At 36.2% G+C, this 20,372-nt stretch overlaps 1 protein-coding gene across 3 annotated transcripts in view; it reads right to left on the bottom strand.

Annotated features, from left to right (window-relative positions):
• Positions 1-20,372, bottom strand: part of BRAF (B-Raf proto-oncogene, serine/threonine kinase) — a 140,632-nt gene that overhangs the window by 8,118 nt on the left and 112,142 nt on the right. For all 3 annotated transcript variants that reach the window (XM_045565260.1, XM_045565262.1, XM_045565261.1), the window contains 3 exons: positions 17,720-17,851; positions 8,823-8,957; positions 4,888-5,041 (listed from right to left, as the gene is read on the bottom strand). In XM_045565260.1, the coding sequence (XP_045421216.1) occupies positions 4,888-5,041; positions 8,823-8,957; positions 17,720-17,851 (421 nt within the window). The remainder of the gene's footprint in view (positions 1-4,887; positions 5,042-8,822; positions 8,958-17,719; positions 17,852-20,372) is intronic.

Raw genomic sequence — 20,372 nt, 5'->3', positions numbered from 1 at the left:
TATTAGTGACTGTCTGGGTGCCTGACATATGCTAGGCACCTCACTGAACACCTTAGACACATTTGCATCTGATCCTCATGATAACCCTCTGAGGTGGATGCTATTATCTTTATTACGTAGATGAGCAAGCTGGGCTTTGGAGTGGTCACATTACTTGCCTGGTATCATACAGCTAGAAAATGGCAGAGCTGGAATGGGAACTTAGGTGCTGGCTCCAAGACCCAGGAGCCCTTAAACTGTCAATAATTAATAATTTATTTTCCCACTCTGAATACAACTATTAATTGGACTGCAGATAGTCATACTACCTCTTTCCATGCAAGGATTCCTTTTAACAAGCAATTAACTAAGGTATTTTGAGTCAAAAGATCAAGGAAGGGTAAAAGAATTTCCTCATATTTAAAATTAAAAGGATTGGGGAGTTTGGCACTGATCAAAAAGAAAAAAAAAGCTAAATTAAATTACTAACATCTTGGAGAGTAAAACATTTAAAGCATAATTATGGGAGGCTATTATGTTGACTCTAGAAATACAGACTCTAGAAATATACAAACATTCTCGCTATCATTGCTTATAGTTTGAGTACATTATGGTATTAAGGTTGCTATTTTCAGTATTTTAATATATTTCGTTAAAGTGATTTGCAACATTCTTATGGTCAGTCACTGTATATAGCAGAATCTAAATTTCATTAAAGGAAGCCAATGTGAAAATAAGACATAATAGAAATCTTTACAAAAATGGCTAAATTTCATCTGTTAAGTGAGGAAATATTAGAATATGATGATATCTAAGCCAAATCTTACATAACATATTAAAAATACTTTAAAAAACTTCAGATGTTTCCTGTTCATAACAATTAGACACTTCATTTTCAACAGTGTTATACTCTAAGAACTTATATTAGCCTTAAAAATAAAAAAATAAAAAAAACCCACAAAGTTCAAAATTTTACTAACAAACTCCAAACCAAATACAAATTAAAGCAAACACTAAAGACCATTCTACCAAGTCCACTGCTTCTAAGTGAATGCAGTTCTTTTCATAATCACACTTTGGGTCCAAGGGGGAAAAAAGGTAAAAAAGAATTCATACTTTAGAAATCAATAAAATAAAACTCTTTTTATAAATGTCCCTGAAATCACAGAGAATTTTAAGGAAAAGATGGGAGTAAAACAGGTGATAAATTTGCTTTTGGAAAAAAAAAAAATTTTCTTATTCCTTTTTGCATATCTGGAAATCTCTACTATTCCACCTCCTACCCTATTTTATTTGATGTAAGAGCCAACTCTGCTTGTGTGAAGTTATTTGAAATGAACACCTAGCTATTCTTCGTGACTTTAAAAAAAAATCTGGGTATATTAATTTAATTAACAGAAAAACCAATTAGAGGCCAACATGAAATATTTTCTTTCCCTCATTTCTGGTTGAGGATAACCTAAACTCTATTTTCCATTTGACTTTATTTAGGAATATGGCAGAGGATACTTGGGAAGGCTTTCAAAAACAAGACTCTGATTTTAGACACCTCAAATACCGTGGTTTATTTGAAAGCTAATGACTTATTAACTAGTTTAAAAATATTATGAATTACTCTTTATTCTGGAATGGAATGTATTTCAATGACCATTATACATGCAATTTGATAAACTTCCTCAAAGATAAAATATGCTATGAAAAATCTAATAGGTTACTTCTTACACAGATCAGTCACTGCTTCAGATGTAAGGGGACAGTCAACTGAAACCAGAGTAAGTCCCTTTCTGACTTTGTGATGACCTTCCAGGCAGTTTCAAAAGAATGGGAAACATTTTGGCATACATATACTAGGCTGCTTAAATTTTTTGAGAAACAGTCACAGGAGAGATAAGATATTTAGTAAAACAAAAAGTGCTACCGAAATGTTCAATAATTCAATAATTTTCAATCAACTAAGACTATACTGATGAAATGTTTTAGTCATGAAGTACTCATTTCATAATATTAAAAAAAAAGCAGATAATTTCCTTTAATTGAGAGTGACCCACTTGGGAGAAAGGCCATTTAAGCCACTGTTTTAGAGAGGATGATTTTAACTATTGGTTTAGTATTTAAAAGGCTAGTATAATACCTGAAAATAAACAAACCTGAAGCATTTGATTGAATCCTGTGATCCCTAAACTATTTAAAAATCAAGAATACAAATCTTATTCCTCATGATTGACTAGTAAAATTTAAATGTAAAACAAATTTTATAAAAAGGTTGCCTCCTGAAAAAGGAAATCAACTTTAATAAAAAAATATAAAAGGGCTCAGGTTTTAGGAAAGAAGCAGTCACAAGAGAATGAATGTCCTTCTGTTGCAATTACCTAGTCTCAGAGATTAACTGTACATATGGTTTTTAAAAATCATGTTTTTCTTTATTTGGAGAATATATTTAAAACTCAGTATAAAAAAATCAACAAAAAAAACCAGAAAGGGAAACTGATTTAATTCTACTGCTTCCTATTTCTCTGGATCCATGTTATCTAAATGTATCACCTGTCATTTATTTTTTCTTTTTTTAAAAATACATATTTAGAGATGGGGTCTTGCTCTGTCACCCAGGCTGGAGTGCAGTGGCATGATCATAAGCTCACTGCAGTCTCCAACTCCCGAGCTCAAGTGATCCTCCTGCTTCAGCCTCCCGACTATCTAGGGGAACAGGCGCCTGCCAACACGCCTGGCTAATGTTTAAATTTTTTGTAGAGACCGGATCTCACTACATTGCCCAGGTTGGTCTCAAACTTCTGGGCTCAAGTGATCCTCCCACCTCAGCCTCCCAAAGTGCTGGGATTAGAGGTGTGAGCCGACATGCCCAGCCGACATGTTATATTTTCAATGTTCATCCAATAACATTTCCAACTGGGCCCAATTTGGAAGGGAGAGTAGAAATACTATGTGATCCTTTGGAGGCAAGTTTTAGTATCTATGGATAGCACAATGAGTTTCTGAGCAGCTCTACGGAGTTTAGCCACGCCCTCTGGCAAAGGAGACAAAGAAAGAAAGGAAAGGAGTCAAATGCAGATAGTGGGGGAGTAGGCAGGTCAGCATATTGGGGGCAAAATGAGTGAACAATGAAAGGAAGATAAAAGTGAGGCAAGTATACTGGGAAATTATAAATTTTGTAAAAACTTTGTCAGCTACATGCCTACTATTTTATTTGTGAATAAATAAAACCTCATCTAACAATTACTAATAATCATATCTTTAGCATCACTAGAGGATTCAGAAATCATGCATTTTGATACATTCCAATACGTTACATTCTTTTAGCCCTTTCTTATTCTCATTTTTTAAAATATGAGAAATGTTCTTTTTCACTATCTTACCTAAATTGAAAGTCATCAATTTATTTCAGAAATCACAATGGCATTACTTATCTTAAGCTCTCTAAATGAGGGGCCAAAGGTTTGCCATAATTATTACTAAGTGGTTTGCCTGGATGAAATCTAGCTATTCAAATAAAATGTTTCAAAAATTTATCTGTGGTACTTAAAAGCTAATTTAAAAGTCTTCCCAATTTTCTTCTTTATTGACTTCAAAGAAGGATGGCATTTATGCAGATGCTGCCTGCTTGCTGGAAAAAGAACTGTTGCTGTATTTAAAAATCGTGACAAATCCAAACTGAGTAAGAGGCTGACTATTAAGTAGAGACGGCAGCATCTTTGTTATGACCACAGCGATGCTGTGCTTTCACTTTTCATCTCTTTGAATCACAGTAAGAAAACACTGACTACCACATTTCAGTCATTTTCTACACAGCAGAGAGTAAGCGATAGTGCTAACAGATACTTCATACTATGAAATACAAAACAGAGAGCAGTATTCATTCATCATAAGCAGAATCTCGCTCAGCAAAGAATAAAAGGAGGACAGAAATTTTATGAGATACAATGATAAGGTGACTGCTAAAATATGCATCATGACAGGTAAGTAAAGTAAAAACAACTTTTGAAAACCTATTACCTGGTTGTGTAGCAACCAGAGTTATCTAATAGAGAAACAAATCTGAAAGTTCTCACAGAATTCTATGAAGTTGTTTTGTGTGTGTGTGTGGGGGGGGTGTTAAGGTAGAAATGCATTTTCAGGAAAATTTGACTTCTACACATGGAAGACATTCTTAATATATAAAGAAATATTATTCAAAAGGAAATCCAATTTATAACATTTGCCCACTAAAAACCCAAAGTTAAACCATTTTACTCATGCCAAACGTGCCACTTCTCCACAATATCTTTGGTCACTCATCCCCACAATTTATAAAAAGAAATTCAGTCTACCGCTTCAAGGAGATAAAGGATATCTGAATTTTCCAAATTGTAGTAAAAAGAAATAGTTATAGAAAAAATATTGAGAATAACAATAGGATTATACAATTCTAGTGACTTCCTAAATTAGATCTGTTCAATTTGCCTTAACTAACCCAGGCCAACTTCCCACCTGCAAACACACACACAGGAATATTTTTCCTCTGGAGTTCCTAATGGACGTGTGACAGCTAACAACAAAAGTTGCATGAGAAAACTGAAAGAGAAAACTGAAGTTTAATAATTAAAATAACCAAGTAAACAAAACAAACTTGGAACAGGAAGTAAAGCCTCTAGAAGAGGCACTGCCACTTTTCAGCAATGTTTGTGTATTTCAACCCTTGAATGTTGAAAATCCAATGTTAAGTATGAATTTTAGATTGGGAAAAAATTATATCTAGTCCCTAAACACACAAGTGGTCTTTGGTTCACCTTAAAAAAAGAGAATATTCTATTCAATTTAATATATAAGCAAACATATGTTCATTTTTTTCCTTTTGTTGCTACTCTCCTGTACTCTCTTGCTCATTTAATTTGTTTCAGTGGACAGGAAACGCACCATATCCCCCTGCCTGGATGGGTGTTTTTGGAGAAGCACAAGCATATAGACTAAAATCCTCTGTTTGGAAACCAGCCCGATTCAAGGAGGGTTCTGATGCACTGCGGTGAATTTTTGGCAATGAGCGGGCCAGCAGCTCAATAGAGGCGAGAATCTACAAAAACAAAAACAAACAAAAGAAAAAAAGAAAAAAAAAAAAAAAGAAAGAAAAAAGAAAAAACAGAAAGAATGAAAATCTGGGTGGTGTAAATCTTTGAAAGTCCCATCATACTTTACAAGAAAGCACCTGAAATCTTACATAGTTTTCAGTATTATCATAAATATTTACAAAGAAATTGATATTTTCTTAAAAAGAAAACTACCAAACTACTACAGCTTTTATCTCTATAAACTGAATGGGGAAAGTAACTCATACTTAGCTTTTGTTTGTGTTTTTAGATCATTTGCCAGCCTTGAAACAGTAAATAATAAAAATTTAAAACCAATTATAAAACCTATTTGTCACAGACTGCAAGTCCCTTTTGGGAACAAGAGGGAGTATAAATACAGCACTACATGACCATCTTTAAACAGAACTATCAGCAACTCACCCTTTAAAGAAATTTAGCAATGGGAATTGTCTTATATACACCTAATTAAAAGCAGAACCCCACTGACTCAGACTGCTAGGGGCACAAGAGAAGTGACAGGTGACAACCCAAGAGTTGAAGACAGGAGAACTGTATAGACACCAATATACAAAACATAAAAATTCACATACTTTAAGGTACAAAGAAACAGGTTATGTATGACCCTTCAAGGCATACACATGTTTATAGGGCTCAGCATAACGCCTGGCCTATGGTAAGTAGTACTCAGTAAAACTTTAGCAGCCATTATTATTATTTTTATTATTGCTCTGAGCTACCAAAACTTTTAAGTTGAAATATAATCTTTATAATGATTAATATAAGACAGAGAAGTAAGCAATGTTGCAAAGATTTTTAAATTCTAAGCATAGCATGTAATAAAAATTCAAATAATATAGAAACTTATAAAGTAAGAAGTATAAGGCTCTTAAATCCCATCCTCCAGGGGTAACCACTGTTAGAGTTTATACTTTCTTTTGGACCTTTTCTATGCACGTATGAAAACAGAGACCACCACACCACCCTTTAAAGTGGTAGCACACTACATATATTTTTTCTGCATTGTTTTCCTTTTCCCTCACCAATATCCATGCCATCTATACAAAGCTACCTTAGTCTTTACGTCTCTGATTTTTTCCTATTATAGTACACATTCTTATATATATCTGAATACTTATGGAAGTAGGTTCTGTAGAATAGATTTTTTGGAGTATTTTAAATTTATGGATCAAGTCCTTCCAAAAGGCTGAACAATTTACATTCCCACCAACACTTTAAAAATTTAAAAAGAATGCTCTTCCTCTCTTCCCAACGGTGTTTCCAATGCTGGATATGGCAATCTGAGAGGCAAAATTAAAATGTATTTCCCTGTTGTATGACTTTGCATTTTACCGACTGCTACTAAAATCTTTTCACCGTTTCCTAAGTACATTCACCATTTGTATTTCTTTTGTGAATCATCTATTCATGTCATTTTGCCCATTTTCTATTGATTGTCATTTACTTTTTGATTTGTAGGAGTCCTCTGTATCCTATAAATATTTACTCTTTGTTATATATGCTACAATTATTTTTCTCTTCATCTTTCAGTGTTATTTTTACTACATAAAAGTTAAGAAATGTTGGTGTAGTCATATCTGCTAATCTTTTCCTTCATAACTTCTGGATTTTGTCTCTTGCCTTAGGAAGGCCTTTCCTACCTCAAGACCATAAAAATAATTTCATATTTTACAGTTGTGCTTTTTACATATAGATCTTTTAACTATTTAAAATTTATGTGCCACATTAATAGTATGGTACGAAATGATTATCTTGTAATGAAAATTTAGCAATAGTACATAAAAGGGGTAGCCTCAAATAATCTGAAAAATTCATACATGCATTTCATTTTTTGATACCACGCAATTAATGAAATCTTATATTTAGAAATATGAAGATTTTGCTCCTTTTAATGTCATTTAAAAAGTGGGCCTAAGGATGTAATTTGCATTATTAATGTAAATCAAGCATGCCAAATAAAAAAACCCTAGCACCCGGGATGTGGAAAGAGAACACTATACAAGCTCATGCTGACATGGTCAACAACACTGGCCTTTCACTGGGATAGTCTCAAACCAGGTTTTCTGAGTAAAAAAACAAAAACAAAAACTCTTCCTCAAAGGAATAGTAACTGAGAATTCCAATATGTAAAACATTTATCTAACCACTCAACATTTAACCTCTCTGAGGCAACCCCAAGATCAGTTTGACTGGGTACAGTGGCTCATGCCTGTAATCCCAGCACTTTGGGAGGCCAAGGCAGGAGGATTGCTTGAGGCCAGGAGTTCAAGACCAGCCTAGGCAACATAGCAAGACCCCATCTCTAAAAATAAACAAATAAATTATCCAGGCATGGTGGTGAGTGCCTATAGTCCCAGCTATTTGGGAGGCTGAGATAGGAGGATCACTTGAACCCAGGAGTTCAAGGCTGCAGTGAGCTACGACTGCACGACTGCACTCAGCCTGGGCAGCAGAGCAAGACCCTGACTCTTAAATTAAAAAACAAAACAAATGAAAAAAAATTCCCAAACAACCTAAAGCCATAAATTTTATCTTCTTTAATTATTTACAGAAGAATAAAAATTTTTTTAGATAAAAAATAAAGGCTGAATGAATCTCATTCCTGTAGTAATGACTTCTAAGTAACTCAGGTAGGACTGGATATTTATTCAAAGGCATAAAGGTTCACAAAAAAGAAAATTGTAGTAATTATGGTGGGAGAGTAACTATGGAAGTCAGCATTTCCCACCTGAAACTGTACTGATTTATCAAGGCATATTTATATAGTGCTATCAAGAACTTCCTAAGCTTTAGAAAACACTGCATTTATATTACAAATATCTACTATAAATAAACTCTAAGCTTGTTGAGGCACTTAGTTTCAGTTCTTTTTAGGGCTTATTAACTTCAGGGCTGTAGCCTAACAACATGAAAAGACAAAAGGCAAAGAGTTATCAAGAATCAGAGAAAGGCTGACTGAGCTGACAGTTGCCTTTTCTTTTTGCCCTAGGTGGAAATGCCCCTCAAAAAGACCTAGTTAAAGGGAAGCTTGGCATCTGTTTATTTTACCATTGAGAAGAATTAAAGCAGTGGTTCACAAAGTGTGGTCTGTGGATGTCTAGGGGATCCACAAGGTTAGAACTATTTTCATAAATAACAATGAGATATTATTTATCCTTTTTACTGTCATTATTTTACAAGTGGAGTTTTCAGAGGTGACATGATGTGACATATTGCAACAAAAGTACAAAAGTAGAGAATCCAGTTGTCTTCTTTTTGCAAAGAGATTTGCAAAAAATGTAAAATAATACAACTCTTCTCACTATTTTTTTTTTGTTTTGGATAATATAATTGTTTTATCTAAATGTTATTTAATGTGTTAGTTTTATTATTATGTTTAAATAAATTCATAAATATTTTTAAAACATAGTTTTAATTTCTAATATAGCAGTTATTATTTAGATAAACATAAGCTCTTTGGAAGGGGTCTTCAATAATTTTTAAATGTGAAAAAGGGTTCAGAGACCAAAAAGTTTGAGAACTACTAGACAAATGCAAAGTCTTTCTGAATATTTTGTATTAGGACCCCAAATTTCTAGGTGATCCACTGCTTAACCTTTATAAAATCATCTTCATGTGTTTGCTTGTTTGGAGTCAGCACATGGAATCCAAACTCATGAAATACAAACTGTGTGCCTGAAAAAGTGCTCAAAAGTCTGCCTTTGAATGTTACTCTGTTCTTTTAGGTAGAATGAAGATTTTTCTTACTTGGGGAAAGAGTGGTCTTTCATCTCTTTTCTTTTTGAGGCACTCTGCCATTAATCTCTTCATTGCTTTTGGACAGTTACTCCGTACCTTACTGAGATCTGGAGATAGGTATCCTCGTCCCACCATAAAAATTATCTGGAGAAAGAAAAAAAGGCAAAGCATAAACCTTGTAGATAAGTTATATATATATTACACGTCAATAGAAAGTTTAAATAAAACACTAGTATTTGGATTTCTATATACCATAGACTGTGGGGAGTCCACACTGTGCAGAGATCTCCTAACTGCTCCCAGTGCTCCTGTGCTCCTAGTCCCACCTCATGCAGTCCATTTCCCGCTGACAGGGCAATCTTTCTAAAGCAGAGCTTATACTGACTCTTTTTTACTTAAAAAATAATTTATTGAGCATTTCTTGCTGTTGGACATTGTGGTAAGTCCTTATGTGTAGCAGAAACCAAAAAAGTTAACCTTTTTAGCAGTCATTTTGGCATCTGCATTTTAAGCCCTTTTGTTGTGGAAACTCTAATGGGGCATTTGGATACACAAATCTGAGAACCAGAGCCTCCTCCAGAGGAGAGGAGATAAAATCTTCTGTTTAATAAAATAAAAAGGCTTGTCTTCCCTGGGTACAGAGATTTATATTATTTTTAATTTCTTAATTTTCTAAATTTTTGGTTCTTTTGAGGGTGAGCAAAGACAGATGTTAGGAATCTTGGGACTCAGGGAAGAGAGGGTCTTGAGAGAGGAGGTTTTGATCTGAGAGGGAACAGGTCCAATACGGGCAGATTAGAGGCAAAGGTGAAGGAAGCCAGTGAGAGATCCCTGTTACAGGGTAGAGCTGATGAATTTTGGGAACAGTCAAGTTCCTTACGTTATTTCCTGTTAGGTGCTGTAATGACCCTTGTTTAACGATGAACAAAAAACTTTAGTAAAGCTTTGACTGCAATATGGTCTCTATGGTACAGGTTACAATGATGAAGCTTGGGAAGATGGAATGAGATATTCCGGGGAGTATAGTTTTCTTCCGCACTGCCCATTTCTGAAGCCATGTAATCCTAACATCATCATTTTAATAGAGAACAGCAGTCTCATTATTCTAGGAGTAACCTGGAATAATACCATGGAGCAACAGGTGACAACCAACAACCAAGAGAATGTATGTACAGCAATTCCAAGGGGGTCTTCAAAGTTGAAAGAAAGGGTCCGGACTGCCTATATTTTCCTACAGGCCAGCAATTCAGATATGCTTACTTGGCTACCAAAGGAAAAAGTAGCCCTGAAAGGCCAAAGAACTCTGGGACATTTGGATTGTAGATGTCATCCAGTTTAATGCTCAAAATAATTCTACTAGGTCAGTATTTATCCCATTTTACAGATAAGGAATCCAAAGCTCCAACAAATTAAATAACTTGCCCAAGATAATACAGCTATTAATATATAAGCGACAAAGAGGATTTGGAGAGAAGACCATTCCAATACAAATCTGCTCTTAACCACTCTTACACTGCCTCTGCTCCTCCTCAATTTGCAATGCCCTCCCTAACCCTATTCTCTAGCTATCTGAAATCCAGAGGAATCAAGGCCTAACTGAAAGCTCACAACACTTACCATACTTTTCCTTTCACACCTAGAAGTGTCCTTCTTCCCACCACTAGCTGTGATGATCATTTACTGCCTTGAATGGTTATTAATCTTTTTGTAATATGTATGTTATCTAAGTTCCCCAATGAGACTATGGGTATTTATTTGTAGAGCAGGGACTGTGACTCATATATATATATATATTTTTTTTCAATCTTCTTTTTAAAAATTCTATAACCAACTCTGTCTCCAGTATTTAACATAACCTTTTCTGGACACATGCGGCTTTCAATGTTTAAGTAATAACTCCTTACGATGAATGATAAATATTTGCTAACTGATTAGCCATATCATATACCTGTGGTTTTCAAACCAGGGTAAAGTATCCCTGGGGTTACATGAAGACTTCACCAGAGGTATACAGAAGGGGTAGTTTTAAGGGAATTAATTTCTACATTGTCAACTTACTGATTTCCCCCTTCAAAAAACTGATTTGCTGGAGAATCACTCAAGTGGTGATGTAAAGCTTATCCTCCTTTCCCATCTCTCCTGTTGTAACCGTCCTTCTCCCACTTTACAAAAGACATAGCTCTTACCCATATGGAGTCTTAACTACAGTAAACCACTGGGGCATCAAAGGGAGATTTCCAAATATTGGTGTCTAACTGGGCTCTAATGAATGGGTAACAAATCCCTTTGCGAGTCAGTTTCCAGTTGTTTGCTTTCAACAAAATTAGTTGATCTTGAATTCCTGGCCTCAAGTAACCCTCCCATCTCTGCCTCCCAAAGTGCTAGGATTACAGGTGTGGGCCACTGTGCCTGGCCCAACAAAATTAAATGTCAGCTGATCATTAAAAAAATCCTAATGACAAGTTACTATGTTATTTTTGGTACATTATAGGAATGAGTTCTAATAACTGAGTGATATGGTATGTGGTAAAGAATTAACCCTGCCCAAAGTGAGGGCTGGCCTTAGCCATTGGCTCCTGGGAGGTAGTCACTACGACCTTAAAATGTCCTGCCTGATCAGAGTGTCTGTTTATCTGGAGGCCATGGGCCATGCCAGATGGTCTGTGCTAACAATTGATTTATACAGGAAGCTGTGGGGCATGTGGCATCAGCTTGACCTCTGGAGGAGCCGGAAACTTAGGTTAGCCACACAGGTGGTCAACTGTATCTATGTGATTTAGCTCTAATAAAAACTCTAGACTCCAAGGCTCAAGTGTGCTTCCCTGGTTGGCAAGACTCTACGTGTACTGTCACACATTGCTACTGGAAGAATTTAGCACTGTCTACAACTTCACTGGAAGAGGGTAACTGGAAGCTCTACACAATAACTCTCTTGGATTCTGTCCTATGAGCCTCTTCTGTTGGCTAATTTTAATCTGTATTCTTTTATTTTAATAAACTATAACAGCTGTCAGGGAGTCTGGAACAGCTGTTAGTGAGTTTTCAGTGAGTCCTTTTATTGAACAACTGAATGTGAAGTTGGTCTTAGGAACCCCTAAACTCTGTATACGGCTGTAACAAAACTCCTGCCTTTCCTACTTTCTTATTTGAATAAGATTTCTCGGTACTAGTCTCTAAAAATAAAACAAGGAAAGGACTGATGCTGAGCCCTAGCTTATTCTAGCAAAAAAGCCTTATTTATCCCGAGATACATAAATTAATTGAAGGGAAAAGAAAAGCCCCATGTCATTCACTAAGATACACATTTCCAATAAAATTTTACCTCCTATGTTTCTATATCTCAGAACTTATTTTTTTAACTGGGTACATATTAATAACTGTAACAATAACATAATTTAGAATTTAAAAAATTAACAGGGTCCAAAGTCACAGAAAATTTTTTAAAATTCTAAATTTAAAATTATAAACATCTTTTGTTGCAGAGATGTAACTTTGGTAATCAATAAAAGGCTTTAAAGCATAAAACTATCTTACATTAGGACAAAATTCTGCGGGGAAAACAGAATACAAATAGTTTGAAGGGAAAAACAGGAACCATGTAAAACTTCCAAAAGTTAACAAAGAGCTTTTGTATTTTTTAAACAAGTGATGGCAGATATCCAATCAGTATGGTTTTTAGATTTTACTGTATACATTTTACTTTATTGTTTTTTTTGTTTTTTTTTTTTGAGACAGAGTCTCGCTCTGTTGCCTGGGTTGGAGTGAGTGCCATGGCATCAGCCTAGTTCACAGCAACCTCAAACTCCTGGGCTTAAGTGATCCTCCTGCCTCAGCCTCCCGAGTAGCTGGGACTACAGGCATGTGCCACCATGCCTGGCTAATTTTTTCTATATGTATTTTTAGTTGGCCAGATAATTTCTTTCTATTTTTAGTAGGGACGGGGTCTCACTCTTGCTCAGGCTGGTCTCGAACTCCTGACCTCGAGTGATCCACCCGCCTCGGCCTCCCAGAGTGCTAGGATTACAGGCGTGAGCCACCGTGCCTGGCCTTAATTTTTTTTGAGATAGAGTCTCACTCTGTTGCTTGGACTAGAGTGCCGTGGCATCAGCCTAGCTCATAGCAACCTCAAACTCTTGGGCTTAAGCAATCCTTTTGCCTCAGCCTCCCAAGTAGCTGGGACTATAGGCATGTGCCACCATGCCTGGCTAATTTTTTTCTATCTATTTTTAGTTGTCCAGCTAGTTTCTTTCTATTTTTAGTAGAGATAGGGTCTCACTCTTGCTCAGGCTGGTCTTGAACTCCTGAGCTCAAATGATCCGCCCACCTCAGCCTCCCAAAGTGCTAGGATTACAGGCATGAGCCACTGCGCCTGGCCTGTATACATCTTAAAAAGAGGGCTATAGTAACCTTATTTTAAAATATTAATAGAATACACTGGAAATTACATTCTTTGCAATTATTTTTGTAAGATAAAAATATTTATATGCCAACTTAAAAATGTATGAGGGGACAGGCGCGGTGGCTCATGCCTGTAATCCTAGCACTCTGGGAGGCCAAGGTGGGAGGATCACTCAGAGGTCAGGAGTTCGAGACCAGCCTGAGCAAGAGTGAGACCCTGTCTCCACTAAAAAAACAGAAAGAAATGATCTGTACAGCTAAAAATACATATAGAAAAAAATTAGCCGGGCATGGTGGCACATGCCTGTAGTCCCAGCTACTCGGGAGGCTGAGGCAGAAGGATTGCTTGAGCCCAGGAGTTTGAGGTTGCTGTGAGCTTGACGTCACGGCACTCTAGCCCAGGCAACAGAGCGAGACTCTGTTTCAAAAAAAAAAAAAAAAAATGTATAAGGAGGTATATAGTTTTTTAAAATTCTTTTAGGAAGAATGGGAGAAAAAATTGAGGACAATTCTCATATTTTTATATGCCCTACAGAATTTACTTAGTACAAGGCACAAAGCAAGTAACCTTCAATAAACATCTGCTGGGGTGGGTGGGGGGCTCACTAATGAAGAAACAACAAGAAGGGAAAAGGGAAAAAGTCTTTCCTGGATGTAATTCATGGATAGAAGATTCATACACTATAACAGCAATACCTCGGTTTGAAATTCTGGGTCTTTTTATTTTCAATCTGCACTAAGCACTCCTGGTATCTCTACCCCTTCATTCACTTCTCAGCATTACTGAAGCACACATCTGCTCATTTTCAGTACCACCCCCAGTACTGTCTCAACAGAACTGTCCACCCCGCTGCAAGCAGAGCCTGTGCTTTGTTCTCTTCATCTGTGAATCCCTTTGTATTCCACAGTGCTTTGTATATAGCAGGTACTGAAAACATTTTCTATTAAAATAATCTGCCTGTTGATAAGACACTGGTACTTATTTCCTGTTTCTTGAGATACTGTGCTTAGAGTCCAGACACCATGCTATGAGAAAAGCCAAGCAGCCTGTGAAGATGTCCTTATGGAAAGGTCCATGTGGAGAAGAACTGAGGCCTCTGACCCTTGGCCATGACTGAGCTTCTAGCTGACAGCTAGCACCGACTTGCCAGATAGGTGAACGAGCCATGTTGGAGTAGATCGTTTTAACACGATGTCTAGCTACTCCAGTCAGTACCACATAAAACAGATATGAACCTTCCTCATGGGAGGGCAGCCCAAATTGCAAATTCACACTAATAATTTGTTTTAAGCTACTACATTCTGGGTGGTTGGTTATGCAGCAATAATAACTGGCATACACTTATAATAACAGATATGTTATCTATTATTTTCTTTTAAGAAGACAGCACTTCTGCTCCAAGAAACGAAAACCATGAGGGTATAGTCAATATACCTAGCTTAAATAACACATTATTAATCCCAACTTAGAGAAGCTGCAGTGAAAGAGGGAAGAATAGGGTGATTAGAGAGGAAAATACTGGAATTATAAAGAGGGGTACAAATGACAAAGTGATTTCCCAGACTTCCAACATTAGGGTAAGTTAAGATAAAAAAGGAATACTACTTTGCAAAGTAATATAGAGATGGTCATCCTTCAAAGAGCTAAGAGACCTATTTTAGGAAAGACCTGATTTTTAGAACTAGAAGAAATTCTTTAGTCTAAATATCTTATTTTTATTAACGGAAAAAAAAAGATACATAGAGAAGTAAGGTGACCCGGTCATGAGGGTCTTGAGTCAAAGGCCTGCCATTACATTACACTGCTTTACCAGAGCCCCGCTTTGAATTTACAGGCAAAACCTGCCACCTCAGACTATGGAGTTGAGTGTATAGGGGAATGGTATCTACATGGCATAGTAAAGGATATTTTTGGATTCTTAAACAGACATCTAATCTGAGAGCCATGGAGATCAAAGTGTAAGAGAAAGAAAAAGAAAGAAAGAAAGAAAGAAAAATCAAATCAAGAGGATAGATAAAGAAATACCTGGGGTTACTTCACTGAGGATAACCAGAGTCATCCTTTCAAAATGTGGAGTTACAAGGAAAGTACCATTTGACAAAAGCAGACTAGAGGGTAATGAAACAGAATGGGGATAGTGACAAGAGGATATCATTCTTTCACCCTTGTTCTCCATCAAATACTTAACTTCATTTCAGACTGGCAAATTCCAGAAGGATCTAACTATACTACTAGAAAGAATTAACTAGTAAAGGCCTTACCCTTCTGCTGGTCACTCACTCCTCTCATGGAGAGTAAGCCCTTGCCACATGATTTATTATACTCCCATGGAGGACAAAGCACCTAAAATGCCAAGAAGTGGATGAGTGCAGAACTCTGGGATGCTTTTATCCACATTTTGGAGATAATAATACTTGTTTCCGTATTATACTTTTCTTATTGTATTAAAATAAACTTGTTCACTGACAAATGGATTTCATCCAGATTTTAGGTTCATAAATTTATGTTAATCTGCAGTCTCTATGATAAATCAACTAAACTAAAGATCCCTAGTAATTTCTGCAGACAAATAATATGCACAGGAAAGGTGAACATGGCACAGGGTTTTACGCTGTACCACTGAATTAATAAGACTGTAAAAGGCTGAGCACATGAAGCGTGCAACTTAGAGACAATTTTGCTACTCAGACTGCCATTATCAAGTCAGTCATCTCAGTGATCTAGATGTGACACCAGTGCAGTATGTGCAAAGCCTCACTTGTGTTCTTTCACTAATATATTGGTCCACCCTGAATCTAAGTCTCACGTAGGCTTAAAATACCAAATAATTAAAACTGAAGTCATATGTTGTTTAACACGCAAAGCCAAGACTCAACATTCTAATGCTATGAAGTAGTTAGAAAGTCCAACAGCAACTAAAAATTTAGTTTTAGGATGAAATGGGCAGAAGCGTAGCCATTTAAAAAAATCCTCAAAACATGGAATCAAGACGACTGTTGAGTAAGGGCCATATGGTGATTCAATAAGTATACACAAAATACATGATAATTCAGATTACTCCCCTGATATCACATGGTAGCTGAAGAGAGAAACCTACAGAGATGTCACCAAAAACACTGAGAGTTGAGCTACTGACCAAAACAAACACATCCCTTAAATGAAGCAACACATTTACACACAAAAACCATCATTTCATTAGGTTGGGAAGTTATGAGGAAATACAAATAAAGCTCACACTTTTAAAAATTTCTTTGGACTGGTGATTCTCAACTTTGGTATGTATCAGAATCACCTGAGAAACCTAAGAAATGCAGGTAGCCTGGACCTCACTCTAATGAGTCAGAATCTGTTCCAGCATCTCCATTTTTTTGAACAAATTTCCCAGGTGATTCTGATGCAAATCCCAGTATAAAGTCTAAACATTCTTTAATCACAGTTTATGTGGTCAACTATTGTTTTCTAATGAAGTTTAATTGCCGTAATCTCCCTCTGTCCCTCTACACACACGTACACTTAAATGTTGAGGTATTCAAGGTATTTTCAGTAAAGACAACTCACTTTTCTTGGCCAGTTTTAAAAGCCTAAGTAAGTCTAATGTGGCTGAGATAGAAAAGGCTAAGAGTTCCATGAGGTTACACTGGTACCTTTTGGAAGGTAAGGGACAGAGAAAAGGAACTTAGGAAGGAAAGAAGTAAAAAATTATCCTCCTACTAGAATTCTAATTATAGAAAAATCAAAGCATGATGTAACATTCTTTCCATTTATCTAATTTTAAAAATTAAAAAAAAAGAAGAAACCTTAATAATTTTAAAAGAATTTGTTATAAAGAAGTCCATAACTGAGTACCTGCACCGACAGCATAATCTGTGATAGAATAAAAGGTATAAAGTCCAGATGCTATAATAGAAGAGCTCATTCATCTAATTGTGCTATGGTCAAGAAGCCTGAGGTATATCCATTGCTGTATCTTTAAAAAATCAGGAATTTCACTCCATTGTAACATTTAAGACTCTTTTTTTTTTTTTTTTTTTGAGACAGCGTCTTGCTCTGTTGCCTTGGCTAGAGTGCAGTAGCACCGTCATAGCTCACTGCAATCTCAAACTCCTGGGCTCAAGTGATCCTCCTGCCTCAGCCTCCCAAATGGCTGGGACTATAGGTGCACACCACCACACTTGGCTAATTAACATTTTAAAAAATTTTTTGTAGAGGCAGGGTCTTGCTGTGTTGCCCAGGTTGGTCTCGAACTCCTGGCCTCAAATGATCCTCCTGCTTTGGCCTCCCAAAGTACTAGAATTATAGGTGTGAGCCAATGACTGATATTTTAAGGAAAGGCCTTACAGGCTGCTATTATTGCCAAAAGTGTACAAAAGATTTCCAAAACTTAGTAACAGTAAGATCAAGAAATCTACCTTTCATGCTTACCCAGGACTCAACACTTCTTTTCTACAACTAACTGGAGCCTTTATACAAATTGTAAAATAAACCCAAAGAGATGGTAAAGATTTACCTGGTCCCTGTTGTTGATATTTGAATAAGGTAACTGTCCAGTCATCAATTCATACAGAACAATCCCAAAAGCATACACATCTGACTGAAAGCTGTACGGGTTTTTATCTTGCATTCTGATTACTTCTGGTGCCTGTTAGAACATAAAAAGAAAAATATTCTAGTTTATTCTTCAATTTAACTGAATAAAGACTGAAAAACAAACTATTAAAATTCCCAGAGCAATGCTTTTATCATTAAAAAAAATCTGTCTAATATGTAATTAATTCTCTTATTAATGGTCAAAGATTAAGAATTAAGAAAGATGAAGCAAAAACCCCCTGCTCTTTAAACTCAGAAAGAGGCAGTTTTAGCTGAGATTCCCTAATACATTACTAAGATTTTATAATTTTATCAGCCACCCTCTTTCCATACAAAATATCATCATTGCCATTTGAATTCTTCCCATGACTTACCCTATTAGAATCAGTTCCCACTTCCCAATCCTGATTCAGCAAAGAAATACTAGACTGTGGTTATAAGATGCTGGTGAGCAGCACAACTATTGTAGTAATTGTCTTAGAATTTAAGTTTTCCCATTGGTACAAATGATTTTCCTCAGCTCAGGGCACCTTAGAAAATAATGGCAGAATTTCAAGAATGATAAACTCAAATCTTGTTCCAAGCCATGGAATAAGCATATGGTAATAAACATGCCATGGATGCTTTAACAAAAGCAACAGATAGCAGGTACATTTAGTAGAAGGTAAAGAATCTTTTGGCTGCTGCTTCTTGGGCAATGAAACAGATTGAATCATATTTCCTACATTTTTATACTTTTCCATCACTGTATTGCACAACCAGATTTCTTATTTATATGAAGGACAATAAATGGTTGATTAAATATTAGCTTTAAAGATTTGTTCTTTCACCTTGCATCTTTTGTATTGTTTCATTTGGAAGGCATTCAAATTGCAGTATATTAATGAAAACTTTGTGAAAGTATCAATTGGATAGCAAACATAGTACTAACTCTGCAAAAATGGCTGAAAGACCTGGGACAAGGTTCCTGGTTATTGCTCTAGGTAAGGCAGGTATCTCACAAGGAGAGGTAACAGAGGTACTCAGCAGCAGCTGCAAATCAGAATCACTTGTGGAGCTTTAAGCCTCTCAATGCCCAGACTATACTCCATCCCAATAATATAAAGAATCTGGGGGTGGGACCCAAACATTACTAGTCTTTAAAGCTCCCCAGATGATTCTAATATCCAGCCAAAGTTGAGAACCACTGATGGGAGACCCTGAAGAGAGTGAGACGATGGGGGTGGAGAAGAAGGTTGTATTAATATCTTCTTGCTTTTGTCAAACATTTTGTTGATAATTGCTTTAAGTAATACAGTACAAAATAAACCACATACAACTGCGATGTAATGAACAAGCCAGAATACTGAGAGGCTGGTTGTGATAAAAATGTAATTTTCAAAGCCTGAACCAATTTTTGTGAGGGACAGAGTATAAATGACATGAAGAACTATCTTTTTAAAATTTAGTTTTTTTTTTTTTGAAACAGAGTCTCACTCTGTTGCCCAGGCTAGAGTGCCGTGGCGTCAGCCTAACTCACAGCAACCTCAAACTCCTGGGCTCAAGCGATCCTCCTGCCTCAGCCTCCCGAGTAGCTGGGACTACAGGCATGTGCCACCATGCCTGGCTAATTTTTTTCTATATATATAATTTTAGCTGTCCAGATCATTTCTTTCTGTTTTTAGTAGAGATGGGGGTCTCGCTCTTGCTCAGGTGGGTCTCGAACTCCTGAGCTCAAACGATCCGCCCGCCTCGGCCTCCCAGAGTGCTAGGATTACAGGCGTGAGCCACCGCGCCCGGCCTAAAATTTAGTTTTATCTCACTGTTGGTAGACGGGCTTGATAAAAAGTTGCATGTCACCTATTTATAAGAAATGCATGACCAATCCTCAATTTAGTGATTTGATTTGTAAAAAATTTCACAAAGGTTTCTTTCTCCAAGATATAAATAAAACAAAGTTGAGAAGTCCATTGTAAATAATTCGGAGGACCACATAACCCTAGTTCTGACCAAACTTTTCTCTCCTAATCCATGGATGTTCCATATTTGTTTCTGAAGGCAGTATCAACCCAAGTTTTAATTAACAACGAAGGGCAGGTACTATTAGCTATTCTCTTGTCTTAAAACTCACCCTGGTGGAATAAAGGATTAACCCATCTATGCATGTATCAACAAAAAAGTAACTAGAAGAAAAATATAAAACTTTGTATAATAATCTTCTAACTGTATAAACTAATGTTTTTGAAAAAGGACAAACCTGAAGACTCGATTGAGCCTAACTCTCTCACAATAGATAAAATAAACACACCTTTAAAACATGTGAAAATTGTTTCTTTATAATTTTAGGTTTTACAATTTCAGCACTTAAAATCTGTTGTCCTTCATTCTTAGGGTATACTGCCATTTGTCACAGATATGTGCCTTAAAGGTGCCTGAGATCCAGATTATAATTATTAGCTTCTCATATATAATTATTAAAATCGTTAAACATAGATTAATGAATGAAAAAAAATCTAGCTAACTCCAATTACTGAATCTTAGAAATAAAAAGGGCATTAGAAATCCACTAGTCTAACCCAACATTTCAGATGGAA

This window comes from Lemur catta, chromosome 11 (genome assembly GCF_020740605.2).
Source record: "Lemur catta isolate mLemCat1 chromosome 11, mLemCat1.pri, whole genome shotgun sequence".
NCBI lineage: Eukaryota > Metazoa > Chordata > Mammalia > Primates > Lemuridae > Lemur > Lemur catta.
This window is presented reverse-complemented; position numbering and strand designations above follow the sequence as displayed.